The sequence below is a fragment of the Dermacentor variabilis genome, chromosome 1 (assembly GCF_050947875.1).
Source record: "Dermacentor variabilis isolate Ectoservices chromosome 1, ASM5094787v1, whole genome shotgun sequence".
NCBI classification, from domain to species: domain Eukaryota; kingdom Metazoa; phylum Arthropoda; class Arachnida; order Ixodida; family Ixodidae; genus Dermacentor; species Dermacentor variabilis.
Window position 1 is genome coordinate 179,587,470 of NC_134568.1, and position 26,171 is coordinate 179,613,640.

General features: G+C 43.4%; 1 protein-coding gene across 1 annotated transcript; it reads right to left on the reverse strand.

Annotated features, from left to right (window-relative positions):
• Positions 1-549: 549 nt before the first annotated feature.
• Positions 550-25,490, reverse strand: LOC142588549 (uncharacterized). The gene is made up of 3 exons (XM_075700394.1): positions 24,241-25,490; positions 14,438-14,558; positions 550-2,945 (listed from the first exon to the last, which is right to left on the reverse strand). The coding sequence occupies exons 1-3, from the start codon at positions 25,345-25,347 to the stop codon at positions 2,758-2,760; spliced, it is 1,416 nt and encodes a 471-aa protein (XP_075556509.1). The 5' UTR covers positions 25,348-25,490; the 3' UTR covers positions 550-2,757.
• Between the last annotated feature and the right edge of the window lie 681 nt (positions 25,491-26,171).

A 26,171-nucleotide genomic window follows, 5' to 3' on the forward strand; every position in this document is an offset into this window, starting at 1 on the left:
CTCTGGACACTAGAAAATGATGCATGAGTGACTTATGTGGGGTCTCAATCGTACGAAGTGACAGATAATGAAACCTTAATGAATATTTGGTGTTTGACCTGAAGCTGCATGAGGGAAATACTTGCACAGAAAAACAATACACAACTCCCCCCCCCCTTCCCCCCCCCCACAGTGAGGAATCTACAGCCAATTCTAAGTATATCTTACTGAAGAGCCTAGATCAGCAAAATTATCAGGCCACACAAAGCTGTTTCCATACACATACTGTGTTTAAAGGCATGTGGCATGCAACCATGTCTGAAATTATTAAATTCTTCACACCAATTCACTTTGGTTGCGAATGTGTTAAATGCATCTTCTACATGCTAGACTACCAGCTACAATGCAAATTTGAACCTACTGACTGTAAGAATCAGTGGAGAGCTACACAATGAAGTGCTATAATGTCAACCACAATTCTCTCGTGCAGGTTGGATAAACTACTACTGCAATGAGCTTCTAATACTTAGCAGCTTGACAAGAAGCAAACAAGTGACTATGAAATCAAGGTAACACTGCAGTGACATCAAAATGCCATTTATTCATCCTGAAAACATTTGTGCCAAAGGTTTGCCATAAAAAGGTAGCAGTTGTATTGCAGAACAATGTCTCCACAGCAACAAACATTCACAATTGCCCCTCTGCAGAAAGAGTTAGTACGAAGTGGGTATTTAAAATACTTAAAGCAATCTTTGGCAGTCGATGTAGCATGGAACCATGGATAACTGAAGGCCACACACCACAACATGGCTGTGCACATTCCTTATACTCAATATTACTGCACTCTGAATATTAGCCTGGTTCACCCAGTCAAAAATATCTAGTATGTATACCAAACCTGTCGGGGCTAGAAACAAGTGCTGATATCTTAGCAGTCAAACTGTCTCCTGTGATGTATAAACTGCTGAACAAAATGCAAGCAAATGATTTATAGGTAATGCCAAAAAGCACTAAATGCACTTTCTTACCTGCTACTTTCAAGGAATGTGCCTGAAGGATTGTCACCAGCAAACTAGATTAAAAAAAAAGTGAACCAGCACGCTGCAGCCACTAGGTTACTGAAATGTATTTGCATAACAAAATGCTGTCATTTCATATGTAAACTCGGCGACAGCAATCAAAACACTTTTTTCTGGTCTGTCCTGGTGTAACATAAGCAAAAGACCTGCACAGTGAGAACATCAGATGGCAATGTATCACAAAATACTGCATGCCTTAAGCACAAGAAAGAGACAGACCTAGTTTGAGATTAGTAGTTGCAGCAGATGCTGCTTTCGATAACATCTGGTAAAATGCCTGCCATCATAATTTTTTTAAATGCACAGAGCTCTTATCCACAAACAATTAGCAAAAGACGAGATTCATCAGTTAAAATTCAATACCCATAACATTTTCTACATTACCTCAAACCCATACACAATGTTACCAATCATTCTGTTTTGACCACAACCTAAAGTTTTCATAGCAATCTTCAATGCAAGCAGCTCACCATTTCTGATCACTTGCTATGCTTCACCAATGCGGGCATGTCCATCAATTGAAGATCTAAGGATTGCTTATAGCTGTAAAAATTTATTATGAAGTGCAGCACATGCTACTCAGTGACATTATACCCTATTAAGTTACAGAAACTCTGTAGTTAACTTGTTTCATGCATTATTGCATACTAGTATCCCCTTCGCATCCTCATAGCAGTGTGAAGTGGGCACAAAGCAACCTTAGGAATCAGTGACATGGAATGAAATGAAGTTAAACTTTAAGCATTAGCTTTACAGCTTTTGCTGACAAAACTGTTTCTAAATAAATAGCCAGTACTGTCAACATGGGAAATAGCAGACAAGACCCGAGCACAAGCGTACATGGTACTCATGCCCTTTACACCACAGCAGACAAACACCTAAGAGTTGACGGCACATGCTGTACACATTATCCGCCAGACACATTCTCACAATTAGTGTTTTTCAGATCTATTGCAGTATTATCAAAGACCCGGTTGTGTAAAAACCAACACCCACCAAGTTTTCCTCTTCTGCACAGAATCAAACATCTCACTTGAACACAGGAACTTTACTGTGCTAAGTTTTGGCAGCATTGGAACATTGCACATTATAACAGTAACATTGAGCTACTTACCATTAAAAAAAAAACGATGCTAGCTCAACCCTATAATCAGTTAAATCAAACTGACCATAAAATTAAACTGGCTTTACAGGACAGGAAACATGCACATGGACTTTGCAGTGTGTCACTCCCACAAAAAATTAACATTTGCACTGTAATACCACCATATTACAAGCAACAATTTGCAACAGCCATTGATCACTGGAGTTCGACAAGTTCATAAACAACACTGTGTAAACTTTCCTTGACTACAAAAATGTCTACAAAAGTAAAAATGGTGAAACGCAAGAAGTTTACTAAAGAAAAGAAAGTATATGGAAGGCAGAAGATAGCAAACCACAGCTGGTGGTCTATTAAGATTCTTGAGTATAGCCAATGGGAAGATGCCCTGCAAACGGTAAGCAGTCAAGTAAATAAAAAAAAGAGCGATAAAGTAAACACTGATCATTGCAGCAAGGTGGCTGCACAGATACTGCGTCACACACCGAGATTCTCAACAGATCGAGAGGCCCCTGCTGTTAGTGAGTCAGCAGAGGCAACCCGCAAGTCACGAAGGACGCGCAAACAGAAGCCGCACTGACTAGGGGGGCCAAAGCCTCAAAAGAGCAAGTCCGAACTGGTGGTAGACAAAGACCAGGCTGTGGCAGGGGCAGCTGGAGTCTCCTCAGGCTCTGGGGCTGCAGGGGGCTCAGGAGCAGGCAGGGGCCGGCTCGGCCGGCACAGGCCCAGCTGGAAGCCCTCACCACTGCTCAATGCACTTGGCGTGTAGCTTCCCAGGGAGCCTCCTGCAAGGGCACACATAGCCACTGAGCAAAGTATCATCAGCACTGCCTTTAGCACTTCAATGTTAACCAGATGCAGCTGGACTGCTTTGTAACAATGCAGACAAACATTGTTCATGAATGAGGTGACATACAGGAGAAAGTGTAAAGTTCGTTATTTCAGCATTCTGTACCTGGTCTTCACATGGTGAACTGTTTTGCTGTTTTCTTAGACACACATATACAATATTTATTTGCTTAAGAATGAGCAGCAGCACTCAGTGTCCTATTTCAGCGGGGCAGCTCGCACACTTGCACATCTGTTAAAGCACTTCAAATGAATATATAGTATAATTCCATTTGACCCTATGAGTAGCTAATAGCCACTTGCCACTAATGACAAATTAGCATATGCATGTCTGGCTGTCACAATAATCCTTGCAGTAGTCTAGTAAGCACTTCACTAACTTGCTACTCTGTTTCTGGTGTACCGCGGTTGCACTTGGGATATGAGCAGAGTTCAGAGTTTCTGGTCTCCAATTTCTGAAAATATCCATTTTTATCTGGACACTTAAATTTAATCTTTTCTTGGTGGATAATTACACAACAGCTAACCTGTTTTCTATATTTATTAGTCAATCACTGTATTAACAATGCATAGGGAAAGCACAACTGGAGTGGTGTCGTCGCACTTATACCATGGCACTTGCTTATTACAAAACTACTAACTATGCCAAAAACCTTGCCAACTAGCAACGAGTTAACTACAGTGAGAAGTATATATGCTCAACAGTGACATAAGACACACAAAAACAATAATTGGCAAGTACTATTCAATCTTGCGCTACTCTTGACTGAGATGAAGAAATCTGAACTTCCTTGCATTTTCATCTTGATCACCACAAACCACAAGTGTACATATCTTCAAAGCTAAACCTACAATGCTTCTGCACAATGTTTGTACTTTATCTATGGAATTCCCATGCACATTTGTCTTTACATTCGTTTCCCCACATGCCATGCTCCCCCTCAGGTATACCTTTTTCAATTAAACCAAATTTCAGTAAACAACTTTCCCACACTTTTTTACAGCAACAGTTGTTAAGGGCGCTTCATCCTGGTATTAAGTAGCTTATATGGCCAGTATCGCACAAATCCTGAACGAAAATTTGGAAGACATTTAAGCTGCGCCTTTCAGAGTAGAATGTGACAGCATTAAAGAGCCCCCCCCCCCCCCTCCTTCCCGACTGCTTCTCGTGCTTCCTGGCAACTGCAGCTTATGCAGCTGTAATATTTACCGGGAAACACTTGCGGCGAATGTTATGCACGAAAGTGAGCTTTCCGTTTTTTTTTATTTCCTCCTGGCGGTTTCCTCCTGGTGCCACCGCACCACAATTGGTATACACGTTTCGCTCAACGCCACAAATGGCACGCTCACTGCACAACGGGGCCCTTAAAGCTACCGCTTTAATACGCTAGAGTGCTCTACCTCAGAACCATGCCTGGTAACTCCAAGGCACGAAAGAAAGCCCTTGCATTACCTTGCGACCTCCACAAAGCATGGCTATGTGACCCCACAGTGCTACATCCCACAAATGAGGGGGCACTGCTACAGTTAAGTGGGGGGTGTAATTGGATGTGCTATCTAAGCAGTTACCTATGAGGACAACATCAAAGATATGGACTGCAGAGGAAGAAGCACAGCAAGACAGTGCATTCTGGTCAGCTATTACTGTTTTGTAGGGCACTAAGCAGGGGGTGGGTGGGTGGGGGGGGGGGTGCTTATGGGGCATCAGAACAGTTGTGCATCAGAACATACGAGACAAGCCAAATCAACCCACTATCAGACAAGTTGACAAAGCATGCAACGAGGTCCGATGGGATGAAGCGTTGTGGCGGTTCATTTGTGCCGTCATGTCACAGAAAAGAATATTAACTTGTTTTTCACGTGCGCCAAAGTATCCATGTGAAGACACTGAAGTCAGCAAAGGTAACTACATTCTTATTATTATACTTTGACTTTTATTCGCGAGGGCACATTGAGCCTCTTCAGTTTTCTTGTTCTCACTACTCGTGCGCTGCCAGAGCCAGCAAGAGTGCATGGGTTTTCCTTGTGTTGCCCCGACCACCATGCGGCGCACTTCGGTGCGCGTTTGTTTTTCTCTGGCAGTGGATTTTCGCCTGGCAGAGATTTGGATGCCTTCTGACTAGCAGATGAGAAAAAGAAACAATGGTTGCTCGCCGCAATCACTGTGTTCGCTTGAGCGCAACCTCTCCGAAAAGTCTCGTCTCGCTGGTGTATGATACCAAGAAGTATGCGTGTGCTTCACTGTGGACCAAGCTTCTCGAGTTTTCTACTATATTCCTTCGGTAGCCACATTAGATGCCCAAAGCAGGCATTCGATTGTGGCCAACATGCTTTCCTTTGAGTTTCTTCATTTCGGTGACCTCAGCTTACAAAGAAAAAAAAAGAAAAAGACATTGTTGCAGCACAGTGAATTGTTGCATGGTGAAAGTATGATTTTCTTACTTCTTTTGCAGAAAGTAATGGGCCATGGGACGCTTCAGTTGCCGGATATTCTTATATTATTGTGATAGCAATTATATGGACACTTCAGGCGCATTCCTGCCGTTGCCGTTATGTGCCATATAGAGTCCAAGGGCAATAACACCGTAACCGCGTGCCGCATGCTGTATGTGCAAGTGAAGGGGGGAGGAGGAGGGTGGCATGGATGAGTCAATGATGGTGCCTCAGTCTTGTGTGCACAAGGGAGAAAAGCGGGCTGGAAGCGCTGCCTTACGTCACGCATGATACATCAGGGTAACACCATTGTATCTTCGCATTTCTAATGTACAAGGGTGAGTCAAATAAAAGCAAGCCAACCGATGCTGCACAATAATTGTTCTGTTCATTATCTACGAAGCATATGAGCGTAGCACACAGGCATCTCTCATTTACAAAAGTTACACGCAGGTGCGAGGACAAATGTTCTTGAATGCTCTCATACACTGGGTTGAACATGGTTGCGTGACATAATGGACACTCCTAAAGTTTAACAGCGTGGTGTCGTGAGGTTTTTCACCAGCTGAAGGTGTCTCCTAAAAATAAATTAGTCACCGGCTGCCCCGTACGTTAAACATTGAATTTTATTGGCCACTGTGAAGCATTGGAGCAAACGGTTCAAAGAAGGACGTGAAAGTTGCAAAGACGATCCAAGACTGGGTAAAAGACACCGTGCAATCACTCCCAACACAATTGCAAAGGTTGATGAGCTGATTAGACAAGAACGGAGAATAAGCATAGATTAATTGGCAGGGTGTATGAACATCAGTTACAATTAGGATCACATCATAATTCACAAACATCTCGGTTATCAGCTCTTGTGAGTGCAATGGCTGCCCAAGACTGAACGACTGCCAGAAGACAGAGGTTCGGCGCTGCCTTGACTCATCTGATCTGATATCATAATGAGGGTGACAACTGCTTGTCTGCAATTGTGACTGGGAACAAATCATGGCGCCACTACTACGAGCCTGAAACACGACGGCAAAGCTTACAGTGGAAACATTCAAGTTCACCAATCCCAAAGAAAGCAAAGGCCGTCATTCCTGCTAGAAAGGTGTTTAATTTTTTTTTTTTTTCGATCGTCAGGGCCAATTCCTGATAGAATTTGTTAAACCTGGAGAGACCATTAATCATTTCCGATAATGTGAAACGCCGGATTGGCTGGGTGTTGCAATCAAGAATAAACGACATAGAAAATTGACAAATGGGGTCATCTGCTCCGTGACAATGCCCGTGCCCACGTTGCTGATGTGGTCAATATAAAACTGGCAAAGTTCAAGCGGGAAACGCTGCAACATCCGCCATACAGCCCAGACCTGTCATCTTGCGACTTCCTCATTTTGGGGCAATTGAAAGAACGGCTCAAGGGAACCAGATTCGTGTCAGACAATGATGTGAAAGAGTTACACACTTTTGGAAGCAATAACCCAAGGAATTTGATGAGACGGAATCACGCGGCTCTTTAGTCAGTGGGACAAATGTCTAAACGCTCACGGAGACTACTTTATTTAAAAGTACCCCGTTTGTCACATATTCGCATTGGCTCACTTTCATTTGACTCGCCCTCGTATATTTTGCTGAACTCCTGCTTTTTATATGTTCTCTCTATTGAGACTATAATTTCGGTGCAATTGCTCACAATACACGACTGGTGACAGCTGCTCCTGAGCAATACATTGGAACAAAGGACAGCGTCATTCAGATTTTTCGCTGGCCGTTGTGTATGAACAAAAATGTAAACAAGGTTCTTGACTGACAAAGTTTCATTAAAATATTTGTTACCAACGTGTTCATATCACGGCCTTTACATTTTTCATATCAGCGGCATGCACTGCTTTGCTAGTTTCCAACAGATATAGTCCTAAAGTTCGTGGAATATTTTCTTTACTTATTAAATAGACATATCCTACAAATAGCATATCCTACATTAGGTGCAAGTCTTTTAGGTGCAGTACTAAGATGAAATGTGAAGTTTTTTTTTTTGGCGGGATGAACAGCTATTGATCCAGCAATCATGATATGAACCTCAATGCTTCGGTCTGCAATAATCGCACTTTTCTTTACGATGATTAGTCTAGGCTTCAATTCCGAAGAGCACGAAAAGCTCAGAGACGTTACTGAAAAAAAATTGCAGCCACCCTGTTAGTTATGGGGTTTAACATCAAAGCAAAGCTTGCATGCTATAGACACCCTGGGGGGCTCCAGATTAATTTCCACCGCCTAGAGTTCTTTAATGTACACCCACAGCACGACACAAGAATTTTCGCATTCAGCACCCATCGGAATGTGGCTGCAGTGGCATGGAATCATGCTCAATGGCACGCCAGTCACTGGACCACTGTGGCAGGTGGGTCCCACGATATTGATGGCCCATTGGTAAACATAGCTGGTGATCACATGGTATTGTCAGTACATTGTTTTATTCCACTTTAATTTGTCTTATGCATACATTTTCCTCTATTCATTCGTTAGCTTCATTGTCTGTTGACATTTATGGTTACTAAATATTGAGCCTCACAGTTCCTCTTGTGCTATTTTTCCACAGACCATATTCTTTGTTAGTGTACATGGCTTTTTCTTTATCACATTGGAGAAAGCATTCATTTAGCCTGCAATGATGCAGGCAGAAAGATGGAACAACATGTTGAATGGATTACTTAGCTGCAAGAGCAGTATGCACAAGTTTCCAATAGATAGCTTACATTTCTCAAGTGACCACTGGTTGCTGTAAGCACTGACTTTCAGTGGCTTAAGCACAAAAGGCAACTATGCAGATACACAAACTCAGGTGGTGAGCTAGATCCAGTTTGAGTGCAGCCATCCTGGTGGATCCATAACCAAAATACACATAATACAGTTGTGAGGGCACAAGATAATTAGTTCCTAGAATTCAGCTTTGACCTTAAGATTTGCATCTTTTGCATAGACTGACAATTTGCCTTTCAAATTCTAGGCAAGTAGGCTTCCCAGAATTTTTTTTTCCAAGCTCAACAGGTCACTTACTTTGTGCGAAAACACATTTTTGTCCACCCAGTCAGCCATTCTATTGGTCGCTACCTATTGTCGCTCACAAGAGTTGATGTTGCATGAGTACCTGAGCTGAATATCGATTACATGAGAGCAAGTGAGGCATTGTACAATGCAACCACTTTCATTTTGCAGTTAATACAGTGGCACTCGTAACCCTGCCCTGTTGTGCAGTTTTTCTGTAAGTGTAAAGGTAATAATATTTGGGGTTTTACGTGCCAAAACCACTTTCTGATTATGAGGCACGCCGTAGTGGAGGACCCCGGAAATTTTGACCACCTGGGGTTCTTTAACGTGCACCTAAATATAAGCACACGGGTGTTTTCGCATTTCGCCCCCATCGAAATGCGGCCGCCATGGCCGGGATTCGATCCCGCGACCTCGTGCTCAGCAGCCCAACACCATAGCCACTGAGCAACCACGGCGGGTCAAGTGTAAAGGTAGTCCTGAATTTCACTCTAATGTAATGATTCCCAAGAAAAGATCTTATCGTTAAAGAGTCCCTGAAATGGTTCGAACAAATTTTGCAGATGCGTAGGGTACAGCTACAGTAAAACATTCGCACCCCAATTTAAGTGAAGCGTCTCATATTAAGAGAGCTACTACAAGTTACACCCCTCCCTGGCCATGCATTTTCTCCTCAACTCGTTCGCCGAGTGATCGGGGCTTAACTTAACGCAGAGCTTAACTCTTTCCCTACCATGGGAAAAACAGATGTTTTCTGTACAGTATGCCAGATTTTCTTTTCTGAAGGAACTACTGCACTCAATATTTTATGGAATACTTAAACAAAAGGCAGAGTGAACACACTTCACCCATAAAATTTTTATTAGTGTGATGTAGGTCATAAAAGATATAAATTGCCAAAATCAAGATTGCGGGATATAATTGAACAAAGTTTGTAAAGACACGCTTGTATCTACTAAGAAAAAAATGTAACAAAAATTATGAGATAGAATCTACTGCTGTCTAATTGGCACTATCTCCAAAAACAACAGGATTTTTCATTGAACAGGCATTCCAGGTTGCGGCCGTCAATGTTTCGGGTTGGCTTCCATCATCGTCAGTCTCAGAGTCAAAGTCCAACGAAAAGGTAGCATCTTCAGACCGCTGCTGCTGGATCCATGGATACAGTCAGCCCCAAATGCAGCGGAATTGCGGGATCTGTGATCTTTTGAAGCATGTGCACCGCTCCTGGAGGCGGCGGTTTCTGCTTTCTGCTTTTACGATCACCAAACTTCGGAGTGCGTTCAAAAATTAACGCCTGGTGGGAAAAAAGCGAACTGCTTAGAAAACAAAAGTATAGTTCTCTTCCTTCACGTCCTGCGGCACAGTGTGTCCATGAGCAGTGTGGAAAGTCTTCAAGTGGCGTTTAAAATCATTGATAGCATGCGGCCATTTTTGCTTTCTACTTTGACAAGCACGAAAATTTCAGAGCACATTCAAAAATCACTACCTGGGGGAAAAAGGCGAACTGCTTAGGAAACGAAAGAATAGCTCTCCTTCACGTCCCATAGCACAGTGTGTCCATGAGTGGCACGAAAAGTCTTGAAACCGGCGTTTCAAACCATAGTTCGTGGGCTAACGATGCTGAATAGGCGCGGTACGGAAAGAGTTACCCAGCCAAACACAGAGCTAATACTGCTGTAACCAAGTCTAAAACATTTTGAACATTTAAAAAGACAATGTTCACAATTATGCTCCTGCTGAAAATTTACACCAGCAGCAAATTATAATACACTTGCTTACTGCTATATTAGTTCTGCATTTGTCTGGTTGGGCTCTGTGCCACCAGGTGGCTGCACCGTGACGGCCATTCACCTTTGCACCTCCAATCGTCTGGTAGAATGCACAGTTTGCCTGCGCTTGAGTTTACCCGAATACTGGACACGCCAAAACTCTCTATTGTGGTGGTAATCCTCCGGCGTGAAGCGACGGCCACAAACGCATAGGTGGGGGCACCAATCAGATACAGAAACCTGATGTGCTGCAGCTACTCCGCTCACACGTTGCCTTGCAGAGGGACATGATGTCGCAGCTTGACATGTCGCTAATCACTAGATTTGCAGCCCACGATGTAACAAGGGCGGTCCATGGCGCTCTCAAAATGAAAGCTCGAGAACAACACTGACCGCACAGCTCACGTCAACACAGATAACTTTGCAACACAAGCAGACGACACTTGCTGTGTGCCAGAAGTGCTTAAGTGTAGTGATGAATTGCTGTTGTGTATTCTCAGTTACTTTCTTTATAGAAACAAATTAACCAAATTCCAACTATTACAAACATTTGTTCACCATAAAGTTAGAAAAAGTATCGATGACGCAGCAACCTGGGTAGGATAGCTCACCCAATTGACATCAATTCGGCTAACTATGTCAATTGTAAGGGAGCAGCTGTAAACTCAGGGAAGCAGTGCTGCTGCAATCAGTAGCGATGCACACTTTTAAAACCTTATAATAAATTTCGTGCTTTATGCAGAGTGCTTAAATACATCACTTAATGATCTGAAGCACCTACCCTAACGAATCCGTGTGTTTGCACAAAATCGTCAAAATCTCTTCAGGATCCCTTAATTCCACAATTTGCTGCCTGTCAAAGTGCAGTGCTTTCAAGTAGTATTATGTGCCTTTGTTCAGTAAAAGAAACATAGTGTGGCTTCTGAATAAATTATTCATGGATTTTGGATTCGCGATGAACAATATGGTTGACGGTAAAATGGCCAGGCACGAGCGATTTTATGAAACATTGTTTACCTTCTAAAAAGTTCACAATAACGTCAAATCACCACACATTCAAACATTCTTTGCATACAACTTTAAGGCACCTGGCTGGTACCGTAATGGCTCAGAGGCACCTTTCCTTGCTTTAAACTTGGCAACACATTTTATTCCGCTCATCTGGACAAAAACTGCCAAACCTCTTACTAGCAGTTGCCATAGGTATCCATATAGGGGTGCACAATGTTCAGCATTTCATAACTAACAATCTTGTCACGAAGGCTTGCATTCTCCAGTGGCCTACCTACAGAGTCTGCATTTAATAGCACTTCCAGCACAAATTTGTCTTCTGTCTGATCAGTCTTCCAACTGGGCTATACATGTGTGAATGATTTTCAAACAATTCCCAAAGGCAGATGAGAAGATGCACTGATTTGAAACTTTAAAAGAACACTGTACACCTTGTGTGGGTACTGAATAACCCTGTGAATGACAATATCCTGAAGCCTTTAGCGGCAAAACTAAGAAATTTTGCAAGCACAGGCAGGAACACTTGGTTGAACCAACCTTCACTGTCACCTGAAGCTGTTTGTAAATATACCTACAAAGAATCTTCACAGACAGGAGACTACAGGCACCAAAGTGTAACTTGCCAGATATTGAATGGGCCCAGTGTAGATAGTCTGGTAAAATCCTAAGGCCCATAATTAAGTAAAGTTATAGGAAGCTATGCATTATATTTCAAAATTCCAGTGAGCCTTAGGGTTTGCTTTCCGCTGACACTATTCTTGATGTATGTCTACTAAAACCCACATAGATCTGAAGTTTATAATTCCAGAGGCTTAAAGCCATACTGTTTCTCACAAATAGCAATACTGTTTTCTCAGCAGTGTGGTTATTCTTGATATCATAGCTCTGTCTATAGGGCATTTCCTCAACTTTCCAGGGCTGTGACTATGGTAGTTCCAAAAAGTCAGCTGGGGAGTCTTGCAAGTAGTGCAAGCAGTGCAACTAGAGACCTCTGGGCCTCTAAAAATAGAAAACTGGTGCACATCTCCTGTCACCTTGGGTGAAGGCACCTAGTGTGCTGAAACTGGATCCTGCAGTTAGACCTGCAAGCCACGTCTGCACCAACTGGTCTATTGTGCCTTCCCGAGCGAAGGCCAGTCATTTTCTCACCTCCAAATATGAAATGCTTTCATTTGTCTTTAGTGTGGCCCCTTTTTCTATTTTAAGCACAACCATGCATATACAGCATGCCAACCTTCACAAAATTCCTTGGTTCGTTTCAGCATTCACCAACTTGGCCCTTTCACCCCCCAAATCCCAGAAAAACCTAGCAAATTTCCCAAATTTTTTTGTTATTCTGATTCTCGAAATATATTGATTGATTCCAGGTTTGAATTAGAATAAATAAAAGCTGCTCTTAAAGGCAGTGTTCCATCAATGCTGACTGCATCTAGTCTGTGGCAGTGGAAGCAGCACAACATCAGGCTGAACAAGTGCAAGTCATCATTGGGGGTTAAAAGATTAATGGTCTGTTAGGTCCCACTTGACATACTTTAGCTTCTCTGAGCTTCGCTGCGATCCATTTCTCTACCTTTGGCATCAGGAGCAATGACAAGGGTTGAGGTAAGCAGCTTCTGTGTTTGTCTTGCTCCCAATTACAATGATATGGTGCTTAGCAACCTTTGCTCCCTTAAAGGGACACTAAGAGGAGCACTAAATCAGTTTAGACTAGTTAAGTATACTTCACTTCCAGAACTATATTTTTATTCATTTGGAAGAAAAATGTTGATCATTATAGAGACCATAAAGGTCAACCTTCCCCTTTGAATTCCACACCAAAACCTCAACACTAGTAGATGAGTGAGACATCACAGATTTAAATTACATTAAGTTACATGGGGTTTTACGTGCCAAATGCACGATCTGTTAAGGAGGCAAGTTGTAGTGGGGGACTCCAGAAATATGGACCATCTGGGGTTCTTTAACGTGCACCTAGATCTAAGTACACGGGTATTTTCCCATTTCTCCTCCATTGAAATGCAGCCGTCGTGGCTGGGATTCGATTCTGCGACCTTGTGCTTAGCAGCCCAATACCATAGCCACTAAGCAACCATGGCGAGTGATGTCACAGATTTCAATTTTTTTTTCTCGTATTTAAGCCACCTTGGCACAGAAGTTCTCAAAGCTTGTCAGATTGAGTCATTTTGTTCTAATGCAATGCAGCCCTTTATTGATACAATTAACTAGATTCGAGGATGCACTGTCAAAATCCATGATTTCACTGCATCAAGCTGGTATGGGAACTTCTGGATAGTGGCACCACCCATCTTGATTATGTGCCTTCTCCGACTTATCAAGCCTCACCTCATAGCAAGATTGTCCGTTTTGCCTATTGTAGAAGTGCAATTTACTATACAGCTTTGCTTAATTTTCTTTAATGTCCCTTAAGGCTTCCTTAATTTCCTCATCTGCCTTTGAAGAGCCCTGTACTAGGTACAACTATCTCTGGATAATTAAGCAGCCAGTGAAGTGCAAGATAGAATCCAGTGTTTTGAATTCGCAATACATTGTGGTAAAGAATTTGATTCTGAACGACAGTGTGCTCTCGGTGGCGGCTCTGAGCCTCTGTTCAGGCAGCATGTTTAGCAGCAGACAAAGTATTTCCACCGATAGTGTCACTCATTGTTCAGGAAGAGAGCGTGAACACAGGAATGCGTGGCTCATGCGGACCGCATTCTTTCTAGCAGCGGTGGTGCCGCAGGCAAAGTAGTGCATGCGCAGTGGGTCCGAAGACCACGCAAGCACTTTGTTTCCATACTGACCACATGCCTGGTTACCGCTGGCACTCCGCTTTCCTCGTCATCCTTTCACCATAACTTCCTCCACTTTCTGCCTCATGGTTCCACTTCACCCTCCTCTACGCTTTTCTCCTCGTGCCTCTTCACTCTCACTACTTTTCTCCTTCCCTGCTACGCACCGTGTTTGCTCTCATCTTTCGCTGTGCTCGTTTGCTTGGTTACGCAGACACTCGCCGCAGGAATGGCCGTCTAAGAGCTGTGCTCTAAAAAAAATGCAGTGACCTCATTTGGAAACCAGTCATTCCGTCACAAATGTACCCTTCAAGTATCAAAAATATCCAGGTTACCCAGATTAAGCAGAGGCCAAAACAAAGTGCCAGCAACTGAACCACTCACCACAATTCCTGCCATTAACAGCGGGTGCATCCATGTCATGACCATTCCCTCGGGGACTGTGGCATTCTTCAGAAGCATATTCAATGGTCACCAAGGCACTATCATTGAACTGTATCTTCAGCTGCAATAAATAGATTAGATGAACATTTCAACAAATGTGTAATAATCATGCTGTATATGAAAGGCCATAAAAGTTATTTTGAAGCTCCACTAGAGCTTCAGAAAATACATTGGAATAGTATGCATTCTGATACTCTAGTGCATGTGTACTGTACAAGTGAGCATGCGTCCACATGGCAAACAAAGAGAAGTACTTTTAATGTGCCAGCTTCAGAGTTGCCATTAAGAATGGCAAAGGTCCTCAGAAGAGCACTCTAAGTGGCAGGGAGGCCTTGCACTTCCTGTGCATTTTTAAGGCATGTACATGACCATTTTTCTCAGCAGCTATTGGACATATCACAATAATGTTTGTATAAATTTGATTTTTTTTTACTTGCACCGAACTAGAGCTTCCCAGGCGTCAGGTAAACTTCATATATTCAAAGTTTTTTCTAACGCACCTACATTTTATCAATTCTCACCCTAAATGTTTGACAAATCAAGAATTGCTTGGCTGATTACAAATGTTTTAGGAATAGTTCCTTTAGCTATGTGCATGCTTAAGACTAGAAAAATTACTTTGTGTTTGCAGTGCTTGAAAGAAATGGATCCCCCCCCCCCAACCCCTTCGAATATACAATTTTTAAAGCGAAGCTTTCTTTGCAAACCCTCCGTGCCAGAGGCTGCTTTTGCTGTCTTACAGAATAGTTCCCAAATTAGAAAAAAATAAATTATGGGGTTTTATGTGCCAAAACCACTTTGATTATGAGGCACGCCGTAGTGGAGGACTCCGGAAATTTCGACCCCCTGGGGTTCTTTAACGTGAGCCTAAATCTAAGTACACGAGTGTTTTTGCATTTCGCCCCCATTGAAATGCGGCCGCCATGGCCGGGAGTCGATCCCGCGACCTCGTGCTCAGCAGCCCAACACCATAGCCACTGAGCAACCACGGCGGGTCACAAATTAAAAAAAAAAAAAAATTAAATTATGTGCTTGATAATGGGATCGAACCTCAGTCCCCCAGCACAACAACCCAATGCTCTAGCCATTTGGCCACAATTGCACATATACTTCTATCATGCCAATGCCTACTAACTCAGATTGCCGTGTGAGCCACATTGCTATAGCACAGGTGCATGAGAGCACATGCGTGCGCACCAGTTTCCTTTACGCCAAAGATACAGGAATGAAATGGGCAAATTTAACTCTATGAAAGCTTTGCTTCACATACAGTGTCAGCTAACTGTAGCCAGAGTTTAAAAATATGCCGATGTACACTCTAAGACGACGCTACCAAATACATGTTGCTCACTTTTGTATGTAGTGTGTCACACTATTTCTGTAGTTTGCTTAATTAGATAATTAGTCAAGTTTAATTAACCAAATTCTGAAGCAATGAAGTTGGGAAAAAATTCTACTTAGAAAGTTGTAGAGCGCTTCGCAAAACGTCCGATTAGAGAGTTTCTAGCTGTCTATCAAGTATTGGTGTTTTTCAGCTTACTGCGGATGCCCATGAAATACAAAAAAATACCACATGATATACGCGCTTACGCGCCGTGATTGCAGCGCTCCCAAACCGTTGGCGTACGAACAAAAATAGCAACTAGCAGAGCATGCTGCTGCTGAAAAGGCAATAGGGCAGTGACGAAGGCGTTGGCTGTGCAATTTACAGCAGCGATGTGCTTCCCTCGCAGCAGTTCGTGATAGCGATAAGCAGATGCAGCGGCAGCACACCCGGCTAAATGCTGTGTTCGTTTGTCCGTGGAACGCTTGGGAGCAGTGCAATCACAACGTGCAAGTGGGCATGTCACATGGTGTTTATGTATTTTGCAGGCATCCGCAGTAAGCTGAACACTAATTGGGGGCGAGGAGTTACAGAGTCTCCATCTGTCGGAAGCGCCTCCCTTGCGTAGTACGAGGGATCACGTGATGTGCTCCTCATAGGTTTCGCTTACGGCGCTCAATAAAAAACACCACGCGGCAGCCCTCCTGGACATTGATGTAGGTGCTCTCAAAACGAGGGAAGTTTTTGACTGTCGATATAATAATCTTGGTCAAACTGAAAGCACAGAATCGTTTACAGACGCCATCTCTTTACCGAATACGTACAGTGAACGCCACTGCGCGCGGTCGCCGCAAAGGAGTCTCCCGAACCGGCTTCTTGCTTGAAAGGTAGTAGCCAAACACAGAGTAAACTATGTGAAATATGTTCTTATAGTGGGATGTCTGTATAACCAAATGGGGCATAACAGAATGGAGCCTCAATACAGCGATCGCACGGGTTCGTAGCAACCGACTGCGCGTCTGCATGCATGTCCGCGCACAATGTTTTGCTTTCACTGTGAGCGCGTTTTCACACCGTGTGTGTGCGTGCGTGCCGTGAGCTTTAGGTCGCAGCATATGAGCATTTGACACTACACTAGCAACCATTATTGCATGGACGCTATCAGAACTGTCCAAAAATAATTTTGTTATAGAGACCGACGCCTACGGCGACTGATGCACCGTCGCAACTATTCAATCTTTTTTTGTCTTTAAATTCTTGGACATTTCAATATTATTTCTCAAGTTAAGTTGCACTGTATGCTTATCGGTCTTCTCAGCGTGCAATTTCCGTCTGCTTTTCTGTAATCTAGCGCAATAATTCTTAACACAAACATGACCTTATGCCATGCCTTTCTTTAATGTGCATCTTGCCGCTCCCTTTCCATTCCAGTGAACTTGCCAGTATCTAGCATCAAGAAGTTCATAGACCAAACCGTCCTGACATTAGCCGGGCAGCGGGCGTGCGCGAGCGTCTCAGTGCGCATTTTCTGCTACTCATTGAACATCGCGCAGTCCCGGCGCTGTAGCAGAAATCTTCCTCGCTAGTGTGCTTGCTGCATACCCGAGTTGTAGCCAATGGCTGTCTGCTGGTTCTAAGTTTCGCATGCCAAGCTTCACGCAGCTCCTTGTCCTGCAGCTACGTGTGAACAAGGCTGACACCAGGCTCCGTCGCGTACGTTTGACACTGCGGCCCCGAGCAGTAGCCTACCATGCTGCGCACGTCCAAAGGCAGCCACTACCTATTATAGTAGTTTCAGATGTCAAGTTGACACCCACGCCGGCAAAGCCTCACCACTTAATCAGAACCACAGTGCAGGTGGGACTTTAAACTTTCGTTTTCAGCTCGCTTCGGCGCTTCCGAAGCAGCCAACGCGGCCACTGCGTCCACGTGATTCCTCATGCCACGTCATGCCGACGGTGGTGCCAGCTTTTCCAGTGGTGGAGCTCGCCGCTAATACTTAATAGATAGAAAGACAAACTGTTTATTCGGGCATTTTGCGAACCGCTCTGCAACTTTCTAATTGGAATTTTTTTCTAGCTTCGTTGCTTCAGAGGTTGGTTAATTAATCTTGACTAATTATCTAAGCAAAATGCAAAAATAGTGCGACACTACATACAAAAGTGATCAACATGCATTTGGTCGCGTCATCTTATATTGCATTGGCATATTTTTAAACTCTGGCTAAAGTTAGCTGAAACACCCTGTATAGTACAAAATGTGCGTTGGATCTGCGCTTTGTTTTTCTTGTCATGAAATCCAAAAATTCATGCAGTAGCTCACAAGCAGATTATTTACTTGTCTGCTTTCCTTTTTCTAATTGCCTGTCTAACCTCAGCTTCCCTTCTGCATAAAAGCAAAACTGCCTAAATTGCAGATCACCATTTCGAATTCTTGCTCAGTTGCCACACCGTGTGGTAGGTAAAAAAAAAATCCAGATGCTTTCAGAATACTCGCTCAGGTATTTCTAGTCAGTGCTTATATGAAGAACCGTTTTTATTTTTTTTCAGCAACTGTTTTGTACTTGCAAAAGCTTAATGACGACTACTTTGTCCAAAAGAAGGGTGAACGGTGTTTGTCCACAAGTTAATTGATGTTCCTGAAAACATCCAGTAAGCTCCATGTGTTATGAATGCTGCTTGGTTGTCTTCATATCAGGATGTCTTTAAATGTGCAGAAAGTGGTTGAGGTGGTGACCAAATCCTGAAACCACAGACATGTATAGTAACCAGACTTGAAACTGTTCATGTACTTATAATGTGCAGCAACAAGCATTGCCAAGTACTGAGGGTTAATTACAGTATGAAGTGCATATATTTAAAAGTCATGTTAGTAGCATAAAGTATAATACCGTATTTGCACAATTCTAACACGCACCTTTTTTGGATAAAGAGTGCGTTCAAATGTACATGCACGTTACAATTGTGACTAATTCTACTCAAAATAAAAAAAGAAACCAATTCTTACTAAAAAGAAGCTCCATGCAAGGTAGCTAGCTACACTTCCATCAAATGGACGCTTCTTTTTTTTCTGCCTTGATTTGCGGTCACCATCTTGCAGTTCGCTGTATGTGTGGCATTTCTAATGCATCAGAGGGAACTGACGACGACTTTCCGTGGTTGGTAGATAGCGAAGATGGGGCGTTGTCAGACTCCGATAGAGACTAGCCGCTAGGATTTGGCTGTGTGCATGTTGGCGAGTCTTTGTATGTTCCAGAAAATTGTTTCAACATGGTATGCGTCGACTCTGGCTTTGTTACATAAGAGGAAGCTTTAGCTCGGGCCCAACTCTGACGCGACCTATTCAAATACATGTAAAACACAAAGACGTTTTTCTGAGATAACCCCTGGACCGATCTTAATGAAATTTGTTGCATTTGAGAGAGAAAGTCAAATTCTAGTGAGTGTTGGAAGCGGAATTTCGATTTAGGGCTTGAATGTTAAAAAGATTATCGAATATTCAACAGTTTGAAAAAAATAGAAGCACGAAGTTTACAAATTCATAGCCCTGCATCAAGAACAGATATCGCGGTTCTGTAAAAGGCATCCATTAGATCATTCAAAGCGGACAAATTCAATATGTCATCTTACATCTTACCTGAATTTGTTACGTTGTTTACAAGGGTTCTGCAAAAGCTATATTTCCATATTACTAAATTTTTTGATAATCATGCGTAACATATCAATTTTGTCCACTTTAGATGTACTATTAGATGCAATTCACATAATTGTATTATCATTTTTCTTTGTTGAGTTACAGAGTGGTAAACTTGATAGTTTCGTCTTCTGAAAATTTTCGATTTTCGCCAATTTTTAATCAAAAATTGACAACCTAACTCAAAAATTCGAAACCAACAGTCACTATAATTAAGTTTTTCTGTTAAATGCAACAAACCTCGTGAAATTTGGCGCAGTGGTTGCCAAGGAAAACGAATTCCCCTTTTACATGTATTTAGATAGGAGCACCCGAGCTAAAGCTTCCTCTTAATGTGCATGGCAGATTTCCAAGTTATTTTTTTGATATTTCGGTGGTAATATAACTGCGTGTTACAATTGGGGGCACGGTATAATCGTGCAAATATGGTAATTGTTGAAAAAGATCACTACAGGCCCCTCTATATTTGACTGAAAAACAACTATAATTTTACACAATTTTCGCTACAATCAAGACAACTTTGCAACTAACAAGGTCATTTGTACTTCTCATGCTTTAGTGCCATGTGCTCACCAACCCTATCCAAAATTTATATGTGGCAGTTTAATGTGATAAAACCTCAAATTTGCATACCTCCCAATTGTAATTGCTTATACGCTTACCACAGGCCACAATCCCTTGTATACAGCCTTTTCCAGTTAAAGAACAAGTTACAGAAAGTAGCTTTCTTGGTTTTAGATGAGAATGATGAACAGCAGTTACAATTTATATGTCATTATGCTACTGACCACTGTATGTGGTGCATAACTACATCCTAGTCCCTCACAAGAGTTCTTTGCAAGTAAGCTTCAAGTGTGGCAATACAATGTTCTATTAATAAGCCTTAAAGCAACAAAGCTTTATAAAAGTTCATGCATGTGTCCCTGGAACAGAAAAGGTATAGTCTGTACTGCTGTGCAGAAAGCCATATTACACCCTGGCTATGCTTTCACATCAAGATTAAATTTAACTTTCTGAACTCTGATGTTCCTGAAAATTTCGACTGGGTGCACATTTTGACAGTAGTAATAACTTCATCCAATGTTTCCATGATGATGACATATAGGTTTTTATAGCACAAGGGCCAGGTATGGCCAAAGAGAGCCAGGATGATGAAAAAGTGAAGTCTAATGAACAGTGAAGTGTTCTCCGAAAGATATGTGTACTGTGGCTGTATGTGGGTCTATGTCTATAACAAACGATGCACTTCTGTAAATGACTCCAGCTTCTGCAGGAGTCACTTTCATACCAAGAGGCTGCTGATGTTTTGGGCCACCAAAGAGCATCTACACTCAACATGGAAGGTGGAGCTGCAGTGTGGCCCTTATAAATACTAGTTTTTGTACACGACACCTTTGAATGTGACATCTTGCAGGAATGGTATCAGCCCATTGGATTAAAATATGGCTCACAAGTGAGGAAAACAGATGCTAAGGAATGAAATATTTGTAAATTCCTTGAAAATGTTTTCTTCTCTATGGTTCCATTTGTTGGCATTCTATAAGTATGTGGAAGACTGTACCTTTCACTGCACCTCTGATGCTGCCTTCTTAAGTCTAACAAGTACATAGGAGCGGAGTGTATAATCAACGGAAAGTGGAATTTAATGCTTTTTAGTGCTTCTGCTGAATAAATAAAAGTTCTCTATTTGCAAGAACACAAAGCAAGAGCATCCACACTGCCCTTATTCACTTCACTTGAATTAATATATATTCAGGCACGATCTTGTTCACCAAATACTGCTCAAATTGATTTTCTTCCAGATTTCCAACAACCACACAACATTCTCTAAAGTGTGCAGTTGGTGAATACCTGCAAGGATAAAATTAAATTGTGGTGTTTAATGTGCCAAAACTGCATAGTTAAATATGAAGGACACCATGGTGGAGGGTTCCGAATTTTGATCACCTTAAGTTTTTAACGAGTTCACAAGCAATGCAGTGATGACCTACAACCAATTTTAAAAGAAAAGAACTATAAACATTAAATCTATAAACACTGCCTCTCTTTCGGAGCAAAGGACAATGAACGAGAGGTCTACCATTGCAAAATAAAATGAAGTGTGCAATGTGCTCCTTTTAGCAGCTGATCAAATGCTCTTCAATGAAAAAAAAAAAAAATGCATGTAACCAAAAAAAGTTGCAGACTATCATATTTGTATACCATGTGTGCTATGCATCCAGCGTGTTAATTAGGGATAGCTAAAAAAAATGACTTTTTTTTTTAAGTTATTCCGGTACAAGAAAATTTGAGTAGTCTAAAATGCGAACATTTTTGTCCACAGAATTAGGGGGTTATAAAATCAGTCATGGCAAAAAGTCTGCTAACTGAATGCAATCACTAGAGCATTTTTAGCATCAAATTGCACATGAAAAGCTTATCAATCTTAACTTGGAGATTTTATTGTCTGCACTACTTAGTTTTGTCTTCACATTAAGGTGTTTCAGTGCTACTATGAATCAGATAATTATGTTTGGAAACAAATCAAACATATACAGTTGGACTGCATTACTATTTGACAGCTGCACTATGTTGCCTGCAATGCATTTTTTTTTTTTCAAAAAGAAAACAGGCGCTCCAAAAGTCATTACTTCAGGTTGTGAGCAGTTAAGCACACATTTTATAACTGCTGTATCTCAATATAATACAAGTGTCACACAGTGCACTTGATTGCGATCAAGCCCGATCCAGATCGAATTTCTCCGTCGTGATTGGCTATTTTGCGCAAGTTGCATGAGGGAGCCAATCCCAAATGAGAATTTCGATCCAGATCGGGCTTGATCGCAATCATAAGTGGTCGTGTGACACCAGTATAAGAGTCAAATTTCTGCTGGTTTCTCATTATCATTGACAAGTACATTGGCTGCTACATCTTTTTGTACCACTTGTAAGTGGGTAGGATAAAGTTAACGTAACTGTACTTGCAAATGTGGCTGGGGGAGTTGGAAGTTCAGACATCAGTTGACACATACAGCAGCATTATTTAAAAGACACGCATAAACATGTAATTTAAAAAATTGAGGTCCATGCCATGGATTTAGGCGAACACTACACAATCCAATATAGATTTTTCAAATAATCTATTCAGCAACTTCTGTTGACAATATACAGTCAAATGAGCAAGTGCTGAAACTATAGTTAGCAGCTGACAAAATAACACGAACATACTCTTAAACAGTCAAGGCAGTGATGCTACGAAAGTAACTGCATGGCAAGACACGCATGAGAATGATGCAACACATATAACAACCAGTAAATACATTATTTGACATGTGCTGCTTAGAGACATGCACAGCACAGAGAGCAATGACAGCACAGCATTTTGTGTTAATCTATATTTGCTGACAACTTTCTGCGGCAATTAAGGGAAAGCTAGGGAGGCAAAGCATGCACAAGTGAGAGCGCTCCTGAAAAGAGTCCCGTGTTTTCATCCACATTAGTTTAAGCTGAGGAAGGGAAAATGCACGTTATTAGCAACAGTTAAGACAGAACACACCTCCAAGTGTAAAAGTTTACTTCTTTTGTGGCTTTTCCCTTCCACATCTGGGCAAACGCAAAACCGTTGTACATGGAAGCTGCTTTGATTCAATGTCTGTTCTGAGCAACCAACAGCACTCAATGCTGCCGGACTACTTGGCACCTTAACAGTAGTGCAGCAGCCATGCGCCCGTAGCTTTCCCTCCATTGCCACAGAAAGTTGTCTACGAGTATAACGATCTGTATAAAAAGTGATTTCAGCTGTGTACCAGGACACACAGAGACACAGATGTGGCCAACAATGCCCGTATCATGTTCCAGGGTCTGCCTTGTAGTTGTGTCCCTGCCAGTTTTATGAGAACATCTTGTTGCCTTGCAGATGAACTGGAGGCTATGTAAATGACAAGTTGATGAAACATGCTAAGCGTATTGACACATTCGCCAACATAATGGTGAATGTTGGCATAGTGAAATACAAGAGTATGGGCAGGAGTAAAAACACAGCTGCAAGGAAGACCGCATGCAAACAAGGAAATTTGGATCGAAATATTTGCAACAAATGCAGCTGAAAGTGCTTTTCATTTGCTGATGTATGTGTGGGGAATAACATGAGGCATCTTGCTGCAAGTGTTTTCTAACTAAATGGCGTGCATTTAACCAAAATTTTTTCAGTTAGAAATCAAGTCACTGGCTCATTTGCTCTTTCATGGAACCAACATACAACTTAACACACGGCCAGCACCTGTATTTTGTATATGGAATGTCTACAAACGTTGGTGTGCCTGCACTCAACTACCAAAATAGTGCGCCTACACAATTGTGGCAGCTAACAGAGTGAGAGGTCATGGAACTATACTAGTGCAAATGGCAAATTTTTGGCAGAATTATGTTTCAACCAATTTTTTTATGCTGCATACAATTGTAGTACACCATGCGAAGAATTTCGGCCATTTTGCAATTAGTGATGCTGAGCAAGTAAATTCCAAGCACGAAATAATTACGGATGTTGCATCTTCCAACTCGGTGAACGCTAAGTATGCACGGGCAGTGCCTTGCTTCAAGAGTGCACAGACAGAAGTTGTGGTCAGACACCGAGGGCTCTTCGGTCTGACACTAGTGGTGCAAGCACCGCGCGAGTCGTACCAAAAGCGCCAAGTGAGAAAGAGGGGTGTGCCCTGCTGTGGCCCGGAGGGGTCAGCGGCCTACCTACCTTCTTGTTCCTGGTGGTGAGCAGGGCGCCGCCGCCGACCACTACATTCTCGCCGACGAACACGATGCCCGACGGGAATGGAAGTGGCTCATCGGACGAGTCCAGCTCGTCAGAGTCCAGCGGACTGCCACAGGGTGCCCGGGTCACGGCCACGTGCGGCTTTACGTCCTTGCCCCGGAAGTCAAACACCACACTGGTCGCCGTCGGTGAAGCCTGCCGAAGCTGCGGCCACAGGGGCCCCGGTGCAGCGTCTCGACGTTCTGGACGACTAACGGCGACGGGGGCTTTCAGCGGCGGCTCATCTTCCTTTGCTGGGGGCGGCTCGTCCTGTTTTCGCAAAGGTTTGATGTTGGCTACGGGCCTGGCAGGCCGCGGCCTGGCCAAAGGCTGATTATTCTCCTTGTCAGCACGCAGGGGGGCGCGTGCACGCAACACTGGTGGCCGCCGGCGCAGCGGCCGCCGGTTGTCAACCGAGGCCTCAAAAATGCGTTTGCAGGTGCGGACAATATCCGCTCGGGGTAACTCACTGGTTGCAGTCGAACTCCGCTCGACGATGACAACGTCCTCATTGATGAGTGGATCTAACAGCGTTTCCATGCTACGGGCCCGCTGAAACGCAGGCTTTGGTGCCGACGCAGGCCGGACGCTGCATTTCGGTTCCAACAGGTTTTCCACGCTGGCGTACGCTCGCAGTGGCTGCTGCAGGCCACTGGGCTCGCGTAAGCTTAGGCTGAGAAACTTGCATCGCAGCCGGTCCACGAAGCCTGGGCCGTACTGCCACTCGTGGTCCTCCGAACTTTCCAGTTCGGCCTGGCCGCCTTTGTCTTCGCCCATGCTAGGGGGGCCACCTCCGCGGGGCGACTGCGGGCAAACCAGTCCGGCCGGAACGCGCGCCGCGTCGCCAAGGTGAACAGCCTTCTGTACGGTCCGGTCGCCACCAGAGCCGGCCGCCAGCGCCGCCCAGCTGGGGAATGCCTTGTGCATGGTGCGCTTCTTGCGGAGCAGCTCCCGCTTCCAGTCCGGCATGGCCGCTTCCTGGCGCCCGTACATTTCCGACTGCGCTTCCGTCCGGCCCCTTGCAAGGAGCAACAGCGGGCCCCCGCTCATGGCTTCCGCCCGGCGTGTTGCGGGTAGCGAGCTCCGCTGTCCACACGCCGAGAGTCTCCCGTCGCACGCGCTTGTTGACTGTTGTCAGCCGGCCCAGAAAGAAAGCAGCTGAAGCCACCTGTCGGAATGAGTGCGCGACCTACCGCGGCTCTCGCGCGCTGCGTGGCGCTACGCGCTACTACTACTCTACTACTACGTGCGCGGCGCAGGGGCAGCGAAAGAGGCGAAAGCGGCACCCCTGTCTCCCTTTGCTGGCCGCATTACTGAATCGCCGGTGGCGGTCGCGTACGCCAACGCTTATCGTGGGTTCTGGAGCTACTAACGAGAGTCGTGCTGCAAAACCAATATCCAGCGTAAGAGTGATCGTCACGAAATGATTTATGAATAGCGTTTGGAGCCACTGAGTCTAATATGCAATACATGTCGTTACAGAGCGAGCGGGTCTGGGTCATTTACAGACTTGTACTACGTAACGAATTACATGTAATTGCTTACTTGTAATGAATTACATTTTTTTGGTTATCTTGTAGTTTAACGACTGCTTCGTGGAGTCGGTAACGCTCACTGTAATTCAATTACTTTTTTCAGTAACCAATTACACGTAACGCGTTGTATTTCTGGCGGAACAGAGGCTATGTATATAACAGGCCTTTGACTATGTATATAAACGCAACTTTGAGTATTTAAATTTGGTAGGAACTACAGTGTACAAAATGATGAAATTTTGTACATGGGTTACCTCCTTCCTACAATCAACAGTAATTTGCTCCAGTCCACTGTGCTCCACGAGACAGCTTTATGCCTCTATCACCTGAACATCGCAG

What these genes read in the sequence shown, in the direction of transcription:
- LOC142588549 (XM_075700394.1), bottom strand. Translation starts at nt 25,347, where the DNA reads ATGAGCGGGGGCCCGCTGTTGCTCCTTGCAAGGGGCCGGACGGAAGCG. An exon ending in TCACCACCAGGAACAAGAAG is followed by an intron (nt 14,559 to 24,240) that starts GTAGGTAGGCCG and finishes TATTTATTGCAG; the next exon opens with CTGAAGATACAGTTCAATGA. An exon ending in TGTTAATGGCAGGAATTGTG is followed by an intron (nt 2,946 to 14,437) that starts GTGAGTGGTTCA and finishes GTGCCCTTGCAG; the next exon opens with GAGGCTCCCTGGGAAGCTAC.